The sequence below is a fragment of the Mus caroli genome, chromosome 7, assembly GCF_900094665.2.
Source record: "Mus caroli chromosome 7, CAROLI_EIJ_v1.1, whole genome shotgun sequence".
NCBI classification, from domain to species: Eukaryota; Metazoa; Chordata; class Mammalia; order Rodentia; family Muridae; genus Mus; species Mus caroli.
In genome coordinates this window covers 52,684,856-52,701,554 of record NC_034576.1, presented here as the reverse complement: position 1 = coordinate 52,701,554, position 16,699 = coordinate 52,684,856, and the positions used below count along the sequence as shown (strand labels likewise).

The 16,699-nt window shown below is 50.6% G+C and overlaps 1 protein-coding gene across 5 annotated transcripts in view; it reads right to left on the bottom strand.

Moving 5' to 3' along the window:
- Positions 1-1,899: 1,899 nt before the first annotated feature.
- Nav2 (neuron navigator 2) overlaps positions 1,900-16,699 on the bottom strand; it is a 364,237-nt gene continuing 349,437 nt past the window's right edge. For all 5 annotated transcript variants that reach the window (XM_029479481.1, XM_029479482.1, XM_029479483.1 and 2 more), the window contains 7 exons: positions 15,882-16,117; positions 13,039-13,193; positions 12,775-12,846; positions 11,875-12,071; positions 11,466-11,584; positions 5,734-5,937; positions 1,900-3,469 (listed from right to left, as the gene is read on the bottom strand). In XM_029479481.1, coding sequence (XP_029335341.1) covers positions 3,344-3,469; positions 5,734-5,937; positions 11,466-11,584; positions 11,875-12,071; positions 12,775-12,846; positions 13,039-13,193; positions 15,882-16,117 — 1,109 coding nt within the window. In that variant the 3' untranslated portion in view covers positions 1,900-3,343. The remainder of the gene's footprint in view (positions 3,470-5,733; positions 5,938-11,465; positions 11,585-11,874; positions 12,072-12,774; positions 12,847-13,038; positions 13,194-15,881; positions 16,118-16,699) is intronic.

Here is a 16,699-nt window from a genome sequence, read left to right as displayed (position 1 = left end):
GAACAGAGAAGCCAAACCACCAGTATGAATAAATAAGCATTAAGTTTATTGGATCATGAATAATTTAAGACTGGTACAATCATCAGCTTTATTCTCTATGACATGGGGCAGATCTCCAGCGGATTGTTCTCAAACCCAAAAACCTGATGACAAATGAGAATTAAATAGAGAGGGGAGAGGGATGGAGAGGTGGTGGGGGGGGGGGGGAAAAACGCGAAGGGGGGGGGGGGATCACCCTTATAGAGGCAAAGGGGAGGGAGGAGAGGGGGGGGGGGGGAACATACCGTACACAAAATACTCAATTCCTAGTTTTCTCTTTAAAAATGGCTAGAAAAAAGTCATCAAAATGCAGCAGTTTCATCAGATATTTACAATTTCTATGTTACAATGAAAAAAAAATGTACATCTTATAGAACATGTTTCATAAACCGCTCGGCTCGAGACAAGCAGGTCAAGACAGCAAACCTCCCATTCGATATCTGCAAAGTTGGATTGTTTTTGCTTTTGAAGTAGATTTGCCAGGGTTGGAATTTGAGCACACAGAATTTTAAAGTCGAGCATTAAACAATAAAATTTAAAATGTCCCTAAGGCCAGAGGAAGATCTGGGCGAGTCTTGCCCTTGTCACACTCCCACCCCACCCCCAACCTTAAGTTAAAAGGACTTCTGTAGAATTCTTGGCCTCCTGGGAAGAAAATTTTTGGCTCCCCCTGGTACCTCAGCAGCGGCATTGCATAGGATTTCAAAAGTAGCCTATCTATAGAAAAAGGCAAAATGGAAGCATTGCAGACAGAGTTCTAAATGGGTACAAAGTCATTTTGTCCAAGGTCGAGCAACTGAAAAGGAAAATCATGACCCAGTCGGAAATATGCCTTTCAGACAGCCCCGCTTCCCAGTGTTTCAGGAAGGTGGCTGAACCAGGAGGCACTCTGGGGCTACAGAACCAAGTCAGGCAGCAATGGGTACACAGGCTGCTGTTGCGATCTTGGGTGGGCTGGGAGAGACATCTGGGCATGGAGAGTGGGGAGAGGGTGTTGCTAAGGAAACAGTTTTAAGCAATGTTAGTGGGGTGTACTCCTAAGGTGACTGAGAAAACTATGTCGAGGAGGGGTTCGATTTTCCTACCTCCCAAATTCACAGTATGAGAGTGTACGGCCGTTGCTGGGAGACAAGACTGAGAAGGGCTACCCTTCAGGGGCACTGGAAGGCTCAGGGTTTGGCCCTGGTCACAGGCTAGACACGTGGTTTGAAACTTTTATTACAAACAAAACAACAGAAGACACACTCACATCCACACTAGTAGCAAAGGCAGGCTGGGTCTGGGCTTACTGCAGGGAACGGAAATGTTTCTAGTTACCAGTTAGCAGGACACATTCTTGTTCCTTTCAATGAGGAAGAAAATCAGTGCCATTCCAAGGAAAGCGAGCAGTTTTGGGTCAAGCTCTTAGGGTAAAAAAAAAAAAAAAGACAAACGTTCAAGAATAGAATATCAAAGATGAGGTTAAAAACCCTGATCGTTAACAGAGACACCATTGGTGGGGCCAGGAAAGTTTCTATAAAACACAAAGAGCTCAAAGATGTCCATACGGTGAAGAGGACACCAGTGTGCTGAAGCCATGGCACACTGGTGGGGGTGGGGGTGTCCTAGAGTACAAATTTGCAAGGTTGAATGGACTTGTGGGGTCACTGTCCAGTGAATTTGTTGGCTGGAGACTGATAGGAGCCTAAAAAACATCTCTCTCTCTCTCTCTCTCTCTCTCTCTCTCTCTCTCTCTCTCTCTCTCTCTCCCTCCCCCTCCCCTACCCCAATCATACATCCACACAGATGACTCTCTGAAATGAGAGGTCGGCAACTTGTGTTCTCTTCATGGATAGATGACTTATAGCCCTGTTTACTTCGATGGGGAAGACACACACACACACACACACACACACACACACACACAACCCCAGGCAGGCACAACACTCATGTGAATGGACACGGTCAGCACAAAACCAGTAAGGCATTGTATGGGGGCGGTCAGCACCGAAGAGGTCAGGCAAGGCTCATCGGGACAGAGGCACGGCCGGCCGGGATTCTGGGAAGGGTGGCCGCCCCTCCCTGGCTAAGCTGTGTCACATTGGATCTGAGGGAAGCGCCAGCTTTTGGTGAGGGGGCATCATCAACTCCTTCTGCAACTGGGGTCTGGGGTGCCCAAGGTGATGCTGTGGGGTTCTCAGCTCTCAGAGACAAGAAGGAAAGGCGAGGTCCGTGGCTCACCCACAGGAGGAGAACTGGTCCTCGTCTATCTGAAAGAATATGGATGCCCACACAGCCCCGGAAGGAGGTGTCGAGGGCCCAGAACTGTGACAGTGGACACTGAAAACCCAGGCTGAGGGAGGAGGCAAACTCTACTTAGTTCTTGCTTTCACCAAAGGACTAATTCTGGTCAAGGGAGTGGGGGTTGGGGGAAAGGGGCCTTCACAATCAACCAGGAAGAAAGGCAGACACAGGCAGGGGTTGATAGTTCTCCAAAGAACTACTTGTACAGTACACAGTGTTTGCGGACAGAAACCTGACCATTTAGACAGACGAAGGAAACAGGCGCGCTTTTCTGTGTTGCTAGCCCCATCCGCTCACTCACATTCTTGCATCTTCACTTGCTCTCACAGATCATGGGGGTGGGGGAGGGGTGGGTGGGAGGGATGATGGGCTGGGAATAGGGGGAGGGGTGCACTGGAATAGACAGAATACCTCTCGGGAAGGCGAGCACCATGTGGAAAACAGAGACATGTGATGTATTGGTGTCCCTGGGTGGCGCTCCAAGCAGGCGCCCTTGTTAGCACCAATTCTTCCGTGGAGGGTGGGTGGCATGGCTCTGGGGTGCTGGTGGCCAGACCCAAACTGGCGGGTCTGTGCTGGGAGTAAGCCCTGCTGTCTGTGTTTCCAAGTTGAGTTTAGTCTTTTCTGTCTGGGGGGTAGTATGTGGAGGGATGCTGTTGGGTTTCAGGGCACCAAGTGGAATCTTACGTTTAAAATTTCCATTTAAACCCTTTATATCTCAACAGTGAGGATCCTTTCCCATGAAGTATTTTCAGTGTCTCACGGAGGTCACGGCAACAAGGCAAAAAAAAAAATGAGGATGAGGGCAGAACAGAGGCTAGTACAGTTGTCACTGTCGGGAGGGGAGGTCCTGGGCTGCTCGTGCGAGGGCAGAGAGCAAGGGACGAGGAGGGGTTCCTGCTCCCGCTACTCTGCTCTGGCTTCAAGGCTGTGGCAGCCAGGGCTGGCTCAGGAAGTCATCTTCAGAATGAAGTGGAGGATGCGGGGTGGGATGGAGCGAGGGAGAGGGGGGGAGCCTCGGTCACAGAGTGGACTCCAGGGACGAGTCCAGGATGTCGTCATGGTGGCTGTTGCTGTTGGAGTCGCTGTCATAGCTCTGGGGGCTGGAGTAGTTGGCTGCCTCCTGCAACCTCATCAGCATGTTCATCTGTGGGGAGAGCAGAGGGGTTGGAGTGCCTGACAGTTGGCTGGGAAGCTCACCCTGGCCTCTTTGGAGTCCCTGACACCTGCTCCAGACTCACCCCGGAGGTCAGGGCTCACCAGAGAGGCTGCAGACAAGAGCACAAGAGTCCTGGGCTCAGAGTCCAGCTTCCCTGCTTGCCCTTGCATGACCTCGAAAGGTTACTTAGTCCTTTCCTGTGGCATTTCCTTACTGCTCAAACTTAATAGTTCCTGCCCATCATGTGGAGGTCTGGGATGAGCTAATATACTTGCCACACTGTGAGTTGAGTGCAAAACCCTACCAATGCCATCCCCACAGCTGTCGCTAGCAGCCTTGACATCTAAGGCATAGGGGCCTCAGTCACTGCCACAGCCTTTGGGTAGGGGAGGAGCAGCTTGCCAGGAGCAATCATGGTGCAGGGGATATGCGCCACACCACGTACCAAAGCACCCGAGCCTCCCTTGTCCCGTGCGTGGACCAGACGCAGGGCTGATCTCTTGGGGGAGCAAAGGATATGGTGTGCTGACCACTCAAGAACAGCCCACCCGCTGCAGAGCAAGCTTTTGAATATGTTTGGCCCAGCGAGTGGCACTACGTGGAGATGTGGCCTTGGAGTAGGTGTGTCACTGTGGCTGTGGGCTTTAAGTCCCTCGTCCTAGCTGCCTGGAAGTCAGTACTCTCCTAACAGCCTGCAGATGAAGATGTGGAACTCCCAGTTTCTCCTGCACCATGCCTGCCTAGATGCTGCCAAGCTCCCACCTTGAGGATACTGGACTGAGCCTCTAAACCTGTAAGGCAGCCCTAATTAGATGCTATCCTTCTAAGAGTTGCCTTGGTCATGGTGTCTGTTCACAGCAGTGAAACCCTAACTAAGACAGTGTGTGAGCTGTTGCCTGCCACCTTTACCTCAAGTAAAGAAAGAACCCAAGCCTTTGCTCCTAACCTCCTCTGGCTGCAATACAGCAGTTAATTCTCTGCAGCAGGGAGGGCTACTCACTATCAAATACCCCCAGCGTCCACAGTGTATGGTTCTGAGATAAAATCCAGTCAGTCCAGATCTCAGGAAGGACACAATGACCTTGCTAGCCTCAGTACGACCCGCATGACCTTGGCCTTGAGAAATGTCTGCTGGATCCGGTATTCCCTTCAGACCCTGGGCAGGATAGCAGCGTTGAATTCTTTTAGTCAGCCCTCACGGTGTGGCTGTGCTGCAGCACCTACTGGCAGGACGCAGACTACTGCTGGCATTTATTTAGTCCACTGGCTCCTCACGAGGGCTAGAACAGGTGATGTGGCTGCCTTCCAGCCCTGCCGCCCTTCTGAAGAGTGTTCTTCCAATTATGCAATGCAAGCAATATTCTTTGTCCGACTTCTGTCGTAGCTGCCATCAAAGTGAGGGGCGGGTTTCAGGCAGGCTGACAGCCATATCTGGGGGGACTTGGGCACACTTTCTTCCTTCCTCCAAAAAGCTCCTATGGCTTTTTGTTGAGTGAGGTATAACTTGGCAGCATGTCTATGCATTGGGACTTTATCATTGCTACCCAAGGTCTGTCTGTTTGTCTTCCTTCCTCTTTTTTTTTTTTTCTTTTTTTAAGTTTCTCTTGTCCCTTAGCAAAGCATAGTTCAGTCTCATCCCGCTAGCCAGGTACCTGGGTTGGGGCTGTCATGTCTTCTGCTTGTGTCTCCTGGTCTTAAAAACCTCTCATTGTCTAGCTTGGGAGCCAAGTCCCTAGCACTCTCTAGGACAATATATGGCAATGGTACCATCTCGAATCAGAGGCCAAACAGAGGGGCAGAGGACATTCAAAGGGGAAGGAAATAAAAACATCGAACGTTCAACCTTATACAAGAACAACTCCATCAATGGAAAGAGAGGCCCATTGGACTTGCAAACTTTATATGCCCCAATATAGGGGAATGCCAGGGCCAAAAGAATGGGAATGGGTGGGTAGGGAAGTGGGGGGGCGCTATGGGGGACTTTTGGGATAGTATTGGAAATGTAATTGAGGAAAATATGTAATAAAAAATATTAAAAATTAAAAAAAAAAAAGAACAACTTCAAGTGAAGTTAAAGGCCTTAAACGGGAAATGCACACCCATGGAAGAAAATACCAGAGAGGATCGTCTCGTCCCTATCCATGGGGTGAGTCCAGCCTTCCACAACAAGCTTTTGCCAATCTCCCACACCCCGAGAGCTTTGCCTCCCACCCAGCCCGTGGCTGCCACTCCCTTCAGTGCTGTCAACTCACCAATGGATCTCCTTCAGTGTCGCTGGGGGGCACCTGCTTGCTTGTTGACCCCTCCCGAGGCAGGGAGTAGCCATCGAAACCCACGTCCTCAGGCCGGAGCTGCAGGAGTGGGGGCCACTCATGCTGCTGTGGGCTGGCAGCCCATGGGTAGGTGTCCATTACCCACTTGGCGGGGTCCTCCCAGGGGGCACGCCTTCCGTAGAGCTGCAAACAGGCAAAACGGAAGTCCGGAAGCAGGCCGAGACTCTCTCTTGTTGCCCCAGTTCTGTAGCTTAATGGAAAACCTCCTAAACCAGCATTATGAATAGCATTCTGAACTAGAGAACTCATCCAGGATAAACACAGCCAATGGTTAGGCGCTCAGTCTAACAGACACGGGCTCACTCTCTACTAACCTTCCCAAGTCACCTCTAGAGTCCCACTGGTTAAGCCTAAGCCCACTCAGAGATTGGGTTCTGGGTAGCAACATGGCAAGACAAGGGTCTGATGATGAAATAAACCTGTATTATTTTTTTTCTCACTTTTTTTTTCATGCACATGTGGAGGCCCCAAGGTCAATGTTGGGAGTTTACTGGGTGTCTTCCACACTGTGCTCATTGAGGCAGTCGGTCAGCTGGAACCAGAGATGCGTGATTCAGCTAGTGTACCTGCCAACATGCTCTGGGGGGGTCTCATTTCTGCATATTCTGAGCATGGAAGTAAAAGTGGGACCCCATAGCTATTGGGAATTTACATGGGTTCTGGCGATCTGACCTGTGGTCCTCTTCCTTGCTGCTTGTGTGACACGCACACGGACAGCTGAGCTATCTCCCCGGTCCTGAACCCCCATTTTTCAAGTATATCTGACTCTCAAGAGTGCTTCTGTGGGCATGCAAGTCCCTTTTTAAGTACAACATTAAGAGAGGACACTGTGCACGGGCAACAGTGATGAGACCTTTGCTGGCTCCGGATTCTCAGATTTGCCAGTGAGAGGAACCGATGTAGTCCCCAAAGGGCGAGCTATACCATCTTTTAGTTTTATAAGGCCAACAATATCCTGCTTTTTCTCAAGTCTTGAGGCCCTGACCTGGCAGTAATCTTAATGACTGTTCCTGACAGCTTTGTGAGATGTATGTATTCTTTAAAGAATGGAAACCTAAGCTGGGTGGCTTCTCACAGCGAGGCTCTGATCACTGTGAGGCTGGGTCTGGCATGTCTGTTTCCTCTGCGTGCCCTGGGTGCCAGGGGCCAGCCACGAACAGCAATGATGACTCGAATAGAAGCATCGCCCCACGGCTTAGAGATGGGGGAGCCCCAGAAGAGCCATTGCAGATCAAGTCTGCTACCCTCTGGCCACTGGCATCAAAGCAGACATGATAGGGCATGTTCACAGACAGGGCAAGGCAGGGCAGGGTTGTCTGGGCTGTAAAGAGGTACTTCTACAGTGACTTCAGGGTACATAGATGGAAAATTCCAGACACCACTTCCCTGTGAGCTTCTTCTACCCTCTTGGAAGCTGCAGAGGGGAAATGAAGAGGTAAATAGAACTGAGACTAATACATAACGGGGTCCAGCTCTGGTCCAATGGAACCACACCCTTGAAAGTCACAGTTTCTCAACTGAAAAAGAGCCTGTCTACTTAACAGGTGCCTTCTCTTATCTGATGGGAAACCAGAAGCTAACAGCACTGCTGATGTGAAAGGTTGGAAGGCAGATCTGGATTAGAACCCAGGACTCAAACTTCCTTCTTGGGGCCTTTCCCTCTTACTCACCCACGGGACCACTTTGAATCAGCAGAAATGATATTACTGGAGCCTGAGAGCGGGGCTGTTCACCAGACCTCCCCATGTCAGCCTGGCCTAAGTTCATCATTCGCTCTGGTGGGTCCCCTCTCCCCGAGTCCCCTGAGTTACTCCAGGTCTTAGAATCTGATTTCTATCCAGGATGCCACCTATCCTACCCCCACCTTAGATAAGCCCATCTCTCTATATTAGTGGCTTCCTCCTTCACTTTACCCCAGCACCTCCTATGACATTATCTTGTCAGATGTCAGCTCATTGTCTCCCCATACCCCAGCCTAGCCTCTAGCCTAGTTTGCTGCTACAGCTCCCTTCATCAATCTTGGTCCTTGAATTCAGTCCAGCAGCCTAAAGCAGTTCAGTATGAGCAAGAACGATTTGGGAGAGGAGCAGGTGTGAACCCATGTGTGGATCAGGAGTAAAGAGGACACAGAAGCAGATGGGGATGGTTACAGCTGAAGGAGCGAATTCAGATTAGAAGCCTCTCCCTACCGGGCCCTCTGAAGGAACAAGACTGCCTTTCTAAGGGGACCCTCAAGGCCTTAGACCACTAAGGCTGAGGCTGAGCATGCCTTTAGCACTCCTGAGGCCCAGTGGTTTTGTACACACTTGCTCTTCATCCTTAGCCCCTGCACTATAGGCTCAGAGAACAACTGGGTTTTCAGAAACCAGGCCAGTACAATTGTCCCATAGGTCAGATTTTTTTTTTCCATTTTTTGGAGGGGAAAGCCAAAGCTGGCACAGGGGACTGCAGAGGGTGTCAGAGGACCTTGGTAACTGAGGAAAGGTCTCTGGGTGTCCTTCTGCAGCTCCTGCCCTTAACACCCCCAGTCTACTCCCAACACCAGGCCTTCTGAATTGCTCCGCTCTGCAGACACCAGACACACTGGCAAGCGTTTCTGCTGACAACGGGGAATGGGACCTGAGACTGAGTCATAAGGTAAGCATTTGTAGGTGCAGCAAACATTAGCTGTAAGAACAAAAAACATTTTTTTTACAAGCCTTCCTACATTCTACAGGATGTGGTCAAAACCAGGTGGCCGTGAGTCAGTCTAAGGCAAGCAGAGGAAGTGTTGTGCAGCTTCCGGGCTCTTCTGCAGACTCTGGAGGGCAACGGAGGGGCAGCTGGACAGGCAGACAATCACTTTCCCCAGGGAGGAGGAAGCTGGTGTACTACTGGCTTCTCAGTAGGAATTAAGGATGATGCTAAGACACTGGAAACTAAGATTTGGGATGCTGCGAACCTCCTGATCCCACAGGAAGCACAGGACTCCTGGATGTGCACGGCAGCACCAACATTCACATTTAGGAAACACTTCTAGGCATGACTTACACACAGGTGACTTTCATTCACAGATTCCAGAAAAAGATACTACCACCTGCATGCTATCCACTAGGGGGCGATGTGGTGTCATGTCCTGTCCCGCCCACACGCAAGGATTGCCTGAGTCTGATGGTAAAGGCTGGTGCCTGCAGAATGACTTCCCTGTGTTCTTTCCCAGTCTCCCCATGGGCAGCCCTCTTTCTGGCTCCTAACACGTGACAGCCCCCTTTGGAACCTATTCTGAGGTCTCCACCTCTTCTCGACTCATAGCCTTGGCCAAGAAAGGGCACACATGTTCTAAATGACAGTATGCTTCCCTCATGGCCACTGTGCAGGGGAGAGGTGAGGAGGGAGTGACTCCCATATGGTACCTGGCACACACTCAGCCTTCCCTCAGAGGGAGCCAAGGAGAAAGGGGAATTCAAATGAGCTTTTTAAAAATAAAGGACTTTTCTCACCAAGTGAAACCACAGGTAGAACCCTGCCTAACACTAAACCAGGCACAGCAGTGTACACCTTTAATCCCAGAACTCAGGAGGCAAAGGCAGGCAGATCTCTGTGGGTTCAAGGCCAGGCTGGTCTACATAGAGAGACTCTGTATCAAACAACAGCAAAATAAGCAAGCAAAAACCAAAACCAAAACAACACAACACCCCCCAAACAAACAAAAAACACTGCAAGTGTGTTAGCACGTGTCTACAATCCCTGCATGCTGGAGCTTGAAGCAGAAACATCAGAAATTCAAGGCTAGCCTGGGCTACATACAGAGTTCAAGGCCAGTTTAGGCTATATAAGATACTGTGTTTAAAACAACAAAAACCATCGGACAGTGGTGGCGCACGCCCTTAATCCCAGCACTTGGGAGGCAGAGGCAGGTGGATTTCTGAGTTCAAGGACAGCCTGGTCTACAGAGTGAGCTCCAGGACAGCCAGGGCTACACAGAGAAACTCTGTCTCAAAAAAACAAAAACAAAAACAAACAAACAAAAAACATCAACAAAAACCCAGCAAAACCAACCAATAAAACTTTTGTTTCCTGGTTACCTATAACAGTTCCCTTGTAAGTTACAGGAGACCCTAGGATGGCCTCATTGTCACAAAGTAGCTGTAGCTGTCACATGGCTCTGGACTCCAGCCCTCACTCAATCATGGTGGTCTGCTGAGGGAACTATGTTAAGGTCAAAGCTTTGGCTGGCCTTGGGTTTTCTTCCTTGTATCCTCTCAGGGCTGCAGGAGTGCCAGGCCCCTGGTGTAAAGCCTGGTAGATCCTCCAACTTCCACCTTAACCCCGACAGGGAGAACACGGCCAATCCTTATGAATCAGCATACTTTAGAGCCGCCTCCTGTACTAATTCACGAGGCAGAGCTAGGAGATTTGGGACAGGGTGGTACTAGGTAATCCTAACTCAGCTGTCTCCCTTCACTGCTTCTACACTGAGGACATGTCCTTCAGATAACCTCTAAGAATGACACATCCACTTGGTCCCTGCCACAGGCAGGCCCTTCAGCAGCAGCCCCTTTGAAGCCCCTCCTATCTATGCCCTTGCTCTTGGCTGGATGAAGAGCAAGAGACCCTTCTGCAGTGGCTCCCTGAGCAAAGGAATCATAGGTGACTTCCCCAGCTATGCCTGAAACCTCCCTTTCAGTTCACCTCCAAATGGGAGGGGCCTTGCTACCACCAGCCACTGGGGACCAAGGGGTCAGCTCAAGAGTGGTCTTTGTCTCCTTGGACACCTTGGATATCTTTGCTCAGTCGCCTCTGGCTTTTCTCAAGTGACTCAGGTCATTCCCCTTCGGTTATCAGAAGGTCCGCTCGAGGCAAAGAGGACACAAGTGGGAGAACGTATGAGGAAGGAGGGCCCAGGGGCAGCAGTAGGTCCTCCAGACAACCATCAAGCCATCCCAAGCTCCTCAGTAACTCCTAAGCTGAGTGACAGCAGCGGGTGCTCCCCAGATGCTACTGGACATAAGAGATGTGCAACCAGAAGAGCCCGCCAGAACCACCTGTGAGGGGTGCTGAGGCTGGGTAGGCAATATCCTGCCTGGCCTTGAGGTCGAAGTACCTGGGATGAAGTTTTTCTACAGTGTCTCAGAACCCAGAGTCTTGCCTATGCTTGGTAAGAACTTATAAGGTCATCTGCCACTACAACCTTGAACTTACAACCTACCTCTCTTTTTCCCAAGTGTAAGATTTCATGGGGTGTACCACGATGCCTCGTCGAGGCTTTGCTTTTATGATCTTTGGGCCTCAATTTTCTCCTCTTGAAAAATTGTAACGATAAAACTTGGCCCAGATCTTAGGCCTAATCTAGGACTTGAACCACATAAGACAGATGAACAAATCAAACCCATGTATCTGGTTGGATCTCTTTTACATTCCCACGCTGGAGGCTTGATGGCCATGGTTTCATTTAACCCTTACAACTCTCTGTGGCAGAGTAATGCTGTTATCTCCCCTCCCGATAAGGCAGAGACGGTGAAACGCTTTGCCTGGAGTCACAGTGCTAATGAGCAGCTGAGCCAAGACTTTCAAGCAGCAGTTGTTTCCACCGTGTGCCATACGGAAGACCACGCAGAAGGAGAGCACGGGGCACTCAAGTCTGAGGAAGCCAAGAGGAGCATGCTTCTCACCTGGAGTCCTTCTCTGACAGCTTCCAGGAGGTAGGGGATTATGGAGTAGTTCCACAGGTCAGTGAACCACACTCTGGAACCATCCACATCAATGGGACATGACAGGAAGAGCCGGGGACCTGGGGACCACAGTAAGAGACATCACAACTGAAATGGGGCAGGGTGGGCTCCCCGGTGTAAGCTTCCCTCGTAAAAGGGATACTCAACTCTCTAAGTAGTGGTGGGGATCATGGCTTGAGGTGTGTCCCTCTGCCCTTCTTTATCTCTGAGGACAGCAAGACATCTCTGCTGGGTCCTGTCCTGGCCAAGACCCAGAGGGTAACACACAAGGGAGCCAGGGCTCTTGGAAGACCACTGCCTACGCTATCCTTCCATTAGCTTGTCCCAGCCTGCCTGGCCTCCCACCTACCGATGGTGACATCTGAGGAGCTGTGGGCCTCCAGGAAGCGGTTGAGGTGATGCCAGACCTTCGGGATCCAGTTGATGATCTTCACCAGCTCCGCATTGCGCACCCGCCCACTGATCTCTGTCTCCATGAGCTTCCTCCTCAGGAAGCGGCCGAGGAAACCCTTCACGGGCTCCGTGTGGTTGGCACAAAGCACCCACCTGGGAGAAACAAGGAATGCCTTTCAGTCGCAAGGATGCCCAACAAGACTGGCAAGCTTTAAAAACTATAGTGTCTGGGAATGGAAAGGTGAGTACACTTATTGTAGTGGAGGCTGCATTTAGTACACCCTTGAGGGGAGGCTTGTGTGGTGGCCAGTGAAAAAAAAGTGTGCAGGGTCCAGGCTAAGGTGGCGAAGTCTATCCCCTACCTAGAGAGAGGCACGGGGAGCCGTGAGGGTGCTGAGTGAAGCCAGGGCAAGCTGTGTCACCATCTTGATGGAGATGAACTACCCTTGGAGGGGAGTCCAGCCATGAAGGATTCACAGAGGATAGATAGAACTGGTAGCTCCACAGACCCTGCTACATGGGGACATTTAAAGGCACAGGCCATCACTGCTCATGCTGAATAGAGGCCAGGACACATGGCCTCAGCTGCCTCCTGATACTGACCCAGTGACTGAGAGTCACAGAGGTCAGGGTGTAGGCTTCTGTCCTGACTGGTGTATGGCTCTTATGTTAGGTTCCCTGAGCCTCTGTTTCTTCATTGTAAACCCGATGGGTAAATGGAATTACATAAGGTCGCTGTGAGAACTAAATGAGCTAAGCTGGAGGAAACGCCCAACAGAAAGCCTAGCCTACACCAGATGCTCTGAGAGGGCTGAGCACCCACCATTCTACCTGGATGAGGGGCAGGGTACCTCACCTGAAGTTATGATGAAGCTGCAGGTTGGGAGTGGAAGAGGTAGCCTGGTTCATCGTGCCGATGATGTAAGGGCTGTTGGGAACACAATGTGAGAAGCCCAGAGTTAGGGGTGACCTGGAGAGCAAGGGCTTACAGGCAACGGACTATGGTCGTCCCACCCCCTCCCACTCTGGCTGTGCATTCAACACTTCACTGTCACGATAGCCTGGCTCACTGAGTGGCCCCTGCCACCCTCCCTGCCCAGAGGTCTAGAGCCCCCTTTACCATTTGTGGTATTTGCAGTTAAGCAGCCCGTTGAAGATCTCGCCCAGAGAGCTGACGTGGTGCAGGTTGTCCAAGATGATCACCAGAGGCATATCCACGGCGTTGTTCTCGCTGTTGCACTGGTCAGCCAGGTTGGACAGATACTGGCGTAGCTCCTACGGGGTAAGCGGAATGAGCTTGGAGCGGGAAGATTCACGTGCTCCAGGCCTTCGCTGTCCAAGGCCAAGGCAGGAAGAAGGAGCCTGTTATGAAGTCACACTGTGGACACTACCTGAGACCCTATCTGTCACAGGGCATCGGTGTGGTGCTCCAGGGATGACATGAGCATGGGACATGGAAGGCCTGTGGTGGTCTGCCTACGGCCTTTTATAAAATGTCTGTTCAAGGCCTTTTTAGTTTTTAAAGATTTATTTTATGTATGTGAGTACATTGTAGCTGTACAGATGGTTGTGACCCTTCATGTGGTTGTTGGGAATTGAATTTTAGGAGCTCTGCTGGCTCAGGTCAACTCTGCTCGCTCAGTCCCTGCTCACTCCGAGCTCAAAGATTTATTATTATACATAAATACACTGTAGCTGACTTCAGATGCACCAGAAGAAGGTGTCAGATCTCATTACGGATGGTTGTGAGCCACCATGTGGTTGCTGGGATTTGAACTCAGGACCTTCAGAAGAGCATTCAGTGCTTACTCAGGGCTGCTGAGCCATCTCTCCAGCCCTGCTCAAGGGCTCTTGTTTCCCTGCTGTGCATGTACACACAGGCATATGTATGCATATACATGTGTGTACCTGTGTGTACAGAGGACAAACTTGAGTGTTGTTCCTCAGATAGGTACCATCAACCCTGTGTTTTGAGACAGGATCTCTCTCTTTTCTCTCTTCTCTCTCTCCTTCTCTCTCTCCTTCTTTCTCTCTCTCCCTCTCTCTCCCTGTCACCAAGCTGGTTAGGCTGTCTGTCTGATGAATCCCTGGCATCTACTTGTCTCTACCTCTCCAGTACTGGATTATAAGCAAGCCATCATACCTAATATTTTTCTTTAAAATGTGGATTCTGGGACATCCCAGCCTATAGGTCCAGTTTTTAATTCCCACTTGACCATTTCTTTAGGAAACTATCATTTCTTGTTATTATGCTAAATTTCCCAGGTTTCTGAAGGCAGGTGTCTCATCCTTAGCTATCTCCAAAGCATCCTCTTGGGAGCTAACTCTGCAGAGGTCATTGGACCAGAAGAGGTTCCAGCCACATGTAAGTGCTGCTGGGTAGTGCTCTGAAAGATGGGAAAGCAAATAGGGCCAGGTGAGTCTATATGCCCCGGGACCAGCGAAGGACCTGCTGCAACTGAACCTTGACGGTTATCTTGGTTGGAGACTGGGACAGCCCAGTGTGCCTGGGTCAGGGCTACACACCAGGAAAAGACACAAGGATGGAACAGCAGGGAAGATGGCTTTCCAGAGCCTCTTGAGGGGAGTCTGATGACATCACTTAGGACACCCATGGGGACTTAGGCAGGGTGGTAAAACTCTGTGATGAATGGACCGTGATTAGCTCCTTTTTACAGAAGTTAAGGCATAGAGCCAGGCCACCATCCGGAGACTGTACCAGGGGTAAGCGACAGGTTGGGTCAGACTGAGGCCTGTGAGAACTGCCCAGCTACTAGGGGGCGAAGGGGATGGTTCCTCCATCTCTTACAGGTGCACACCTCTCCAGGCTCCCCTTTCAAGCCAAAGTTCAGCTGGCTCATGAAAATGTTCCAGGTTTTCCCCTCCTCTCAACCGCTGCTCACCACAGCGGTTCCTTCTCATTTGGAACTCTTAGCCCTCTTAGCCAGCCCTGCAGAGCATGGCTTAGCCACACCCTGCATGGACACTCTACCCTTGCAGGGAAATGGGATCAGCTTGGGCACAGTTTGCCAACCACCACATGGCCTTCCTTCTCTCATCCGCTCCTAAGCTGTAGACAGAGAGATGAGAGCTTTTTCTCACCGCCCCCCCCCATCAAAAGCACAAGGGGAACCGGTAAGCAGGGCCGATAACCATGGATATAAGTAACAGGCCTGAGATCTAATCTTCTCAGGTGCGTGAGATGACTCATAAGGCAGAGGAGCCTTTTCCAAGTCACTTTTGATACTCCAGGCATGTTGTGCCAACACTTAACAGCTAGGAATCACAGGCTTCCACTGTATCGTGGAGGATGGGTGGATGAATGAATGGATGGATGAATGAACAAATGAATGAAGGACATTGCAACAACCTTTCACAGCCCCCCCCCCCAGCCAGGACCAGGTCAGACTCTATGACTCCACTGTTCACTACGAGGGGCAATAGAGCTGGCTACGCACAGGCCTCTGAGATCTCAACTAGGGTCCCAGTGCCAACACTTAGTTGGTCTGAGTTGTGTCCAACATGTGACAAATGTCCTTCAAGCTGCTGTTGTCAGTCCTGCAACATGGAGACAAGGACAACTAGGGCTTCAAGGGCTCTGTGAGGACAGTTTGCTGCTTATGGGACAGATATCATCAATGCCAGCCAGCCATGATTGTTGTTATTGGTGATACTGTTGTCTCATAAAACGTTTTATTTGGGGAAAAAAATAGTAATGCCCGGTAGGCACATGTACGCTCTTGGCGAACTAGACACATCTGAAGGAGCTATCTCTGTGAGTGGACAGGATTGACTTGCCCCAAATGGTCCTGGCTGAGAGGAGCTAACTCAAATTGTCCGTTTCTGCAAGCCCTGTTCTGAGCTCCTTTCCTGGCCTTCTAGCATGGAGGGCTTGAACATGCTCATAGTGACAGCAGCATTTAAAGAGCCCAATGTGCAGTGGGCTCAGGGTGGCCTCCTCACCTTGCTGGACTTGTGGTCCACATTAAAGGTCGCAATGACGCCATCTGTCAACTCCCGTCCTTCCCGAAGTACCACGTACTCAGAGAGCCGGTTGGCCAGGTAGGTTTTCCCAGTGCCGCTGGGGCCCGAGAGGATGATCCGCCGGTGCTCCGTCAGCAGGGATACATAGCGCTGCAGGATGGGCTTGGGGATCAGGGACTCAAACACCAGAGAGTCCAGGCTGTTTTCCGTGAGTCCTGTTTGAGAGAGATGGGGAGGGCTTGCAGTTGGGCGAGGAGGCTAGCTCTGGCATCATCTCTCTGCAAGACAACATCCCTCTTCATGACATCATCCTGTTCCTCTTGGTCGTCCTAAGACTCCTGCCCACCCAGGCACATTGGAGGCTGAGAGCTCAACATTGCTGCTGTAGGAAGCCACCCTCCTGGTCAGCAGCAACTCCAGTTTTGGGCTCCCTGAACTCTGGACTCCATCTGCCTGTTAGCATTTACTAGCCTTGTAGTGCCTACCTCAGTTGATGCTCTGCATGTAAATGGCTTTGCCACCAAGCCTGAGAGTCTCAGGCCAATCCCTGGGGCTAACATGGTGGGAAGAAAAAAAAGAAAAAGACAACCAATTCCCATACCCCCAACACACATCACACACACATACACACATACCACTAAAATAAAATAAAAAGGGTATATATACAAAGTCAGGCCTTGTCCTGGTATCTATCACTGGTGTGAATTGCTACTCCAAATGGGACTCTTTTGTCAAAACCCGATGGGGATTTAGTGCTCAATGTAAAAGCCAGGCTGATCCTTTTTTTTTTTTTTTTT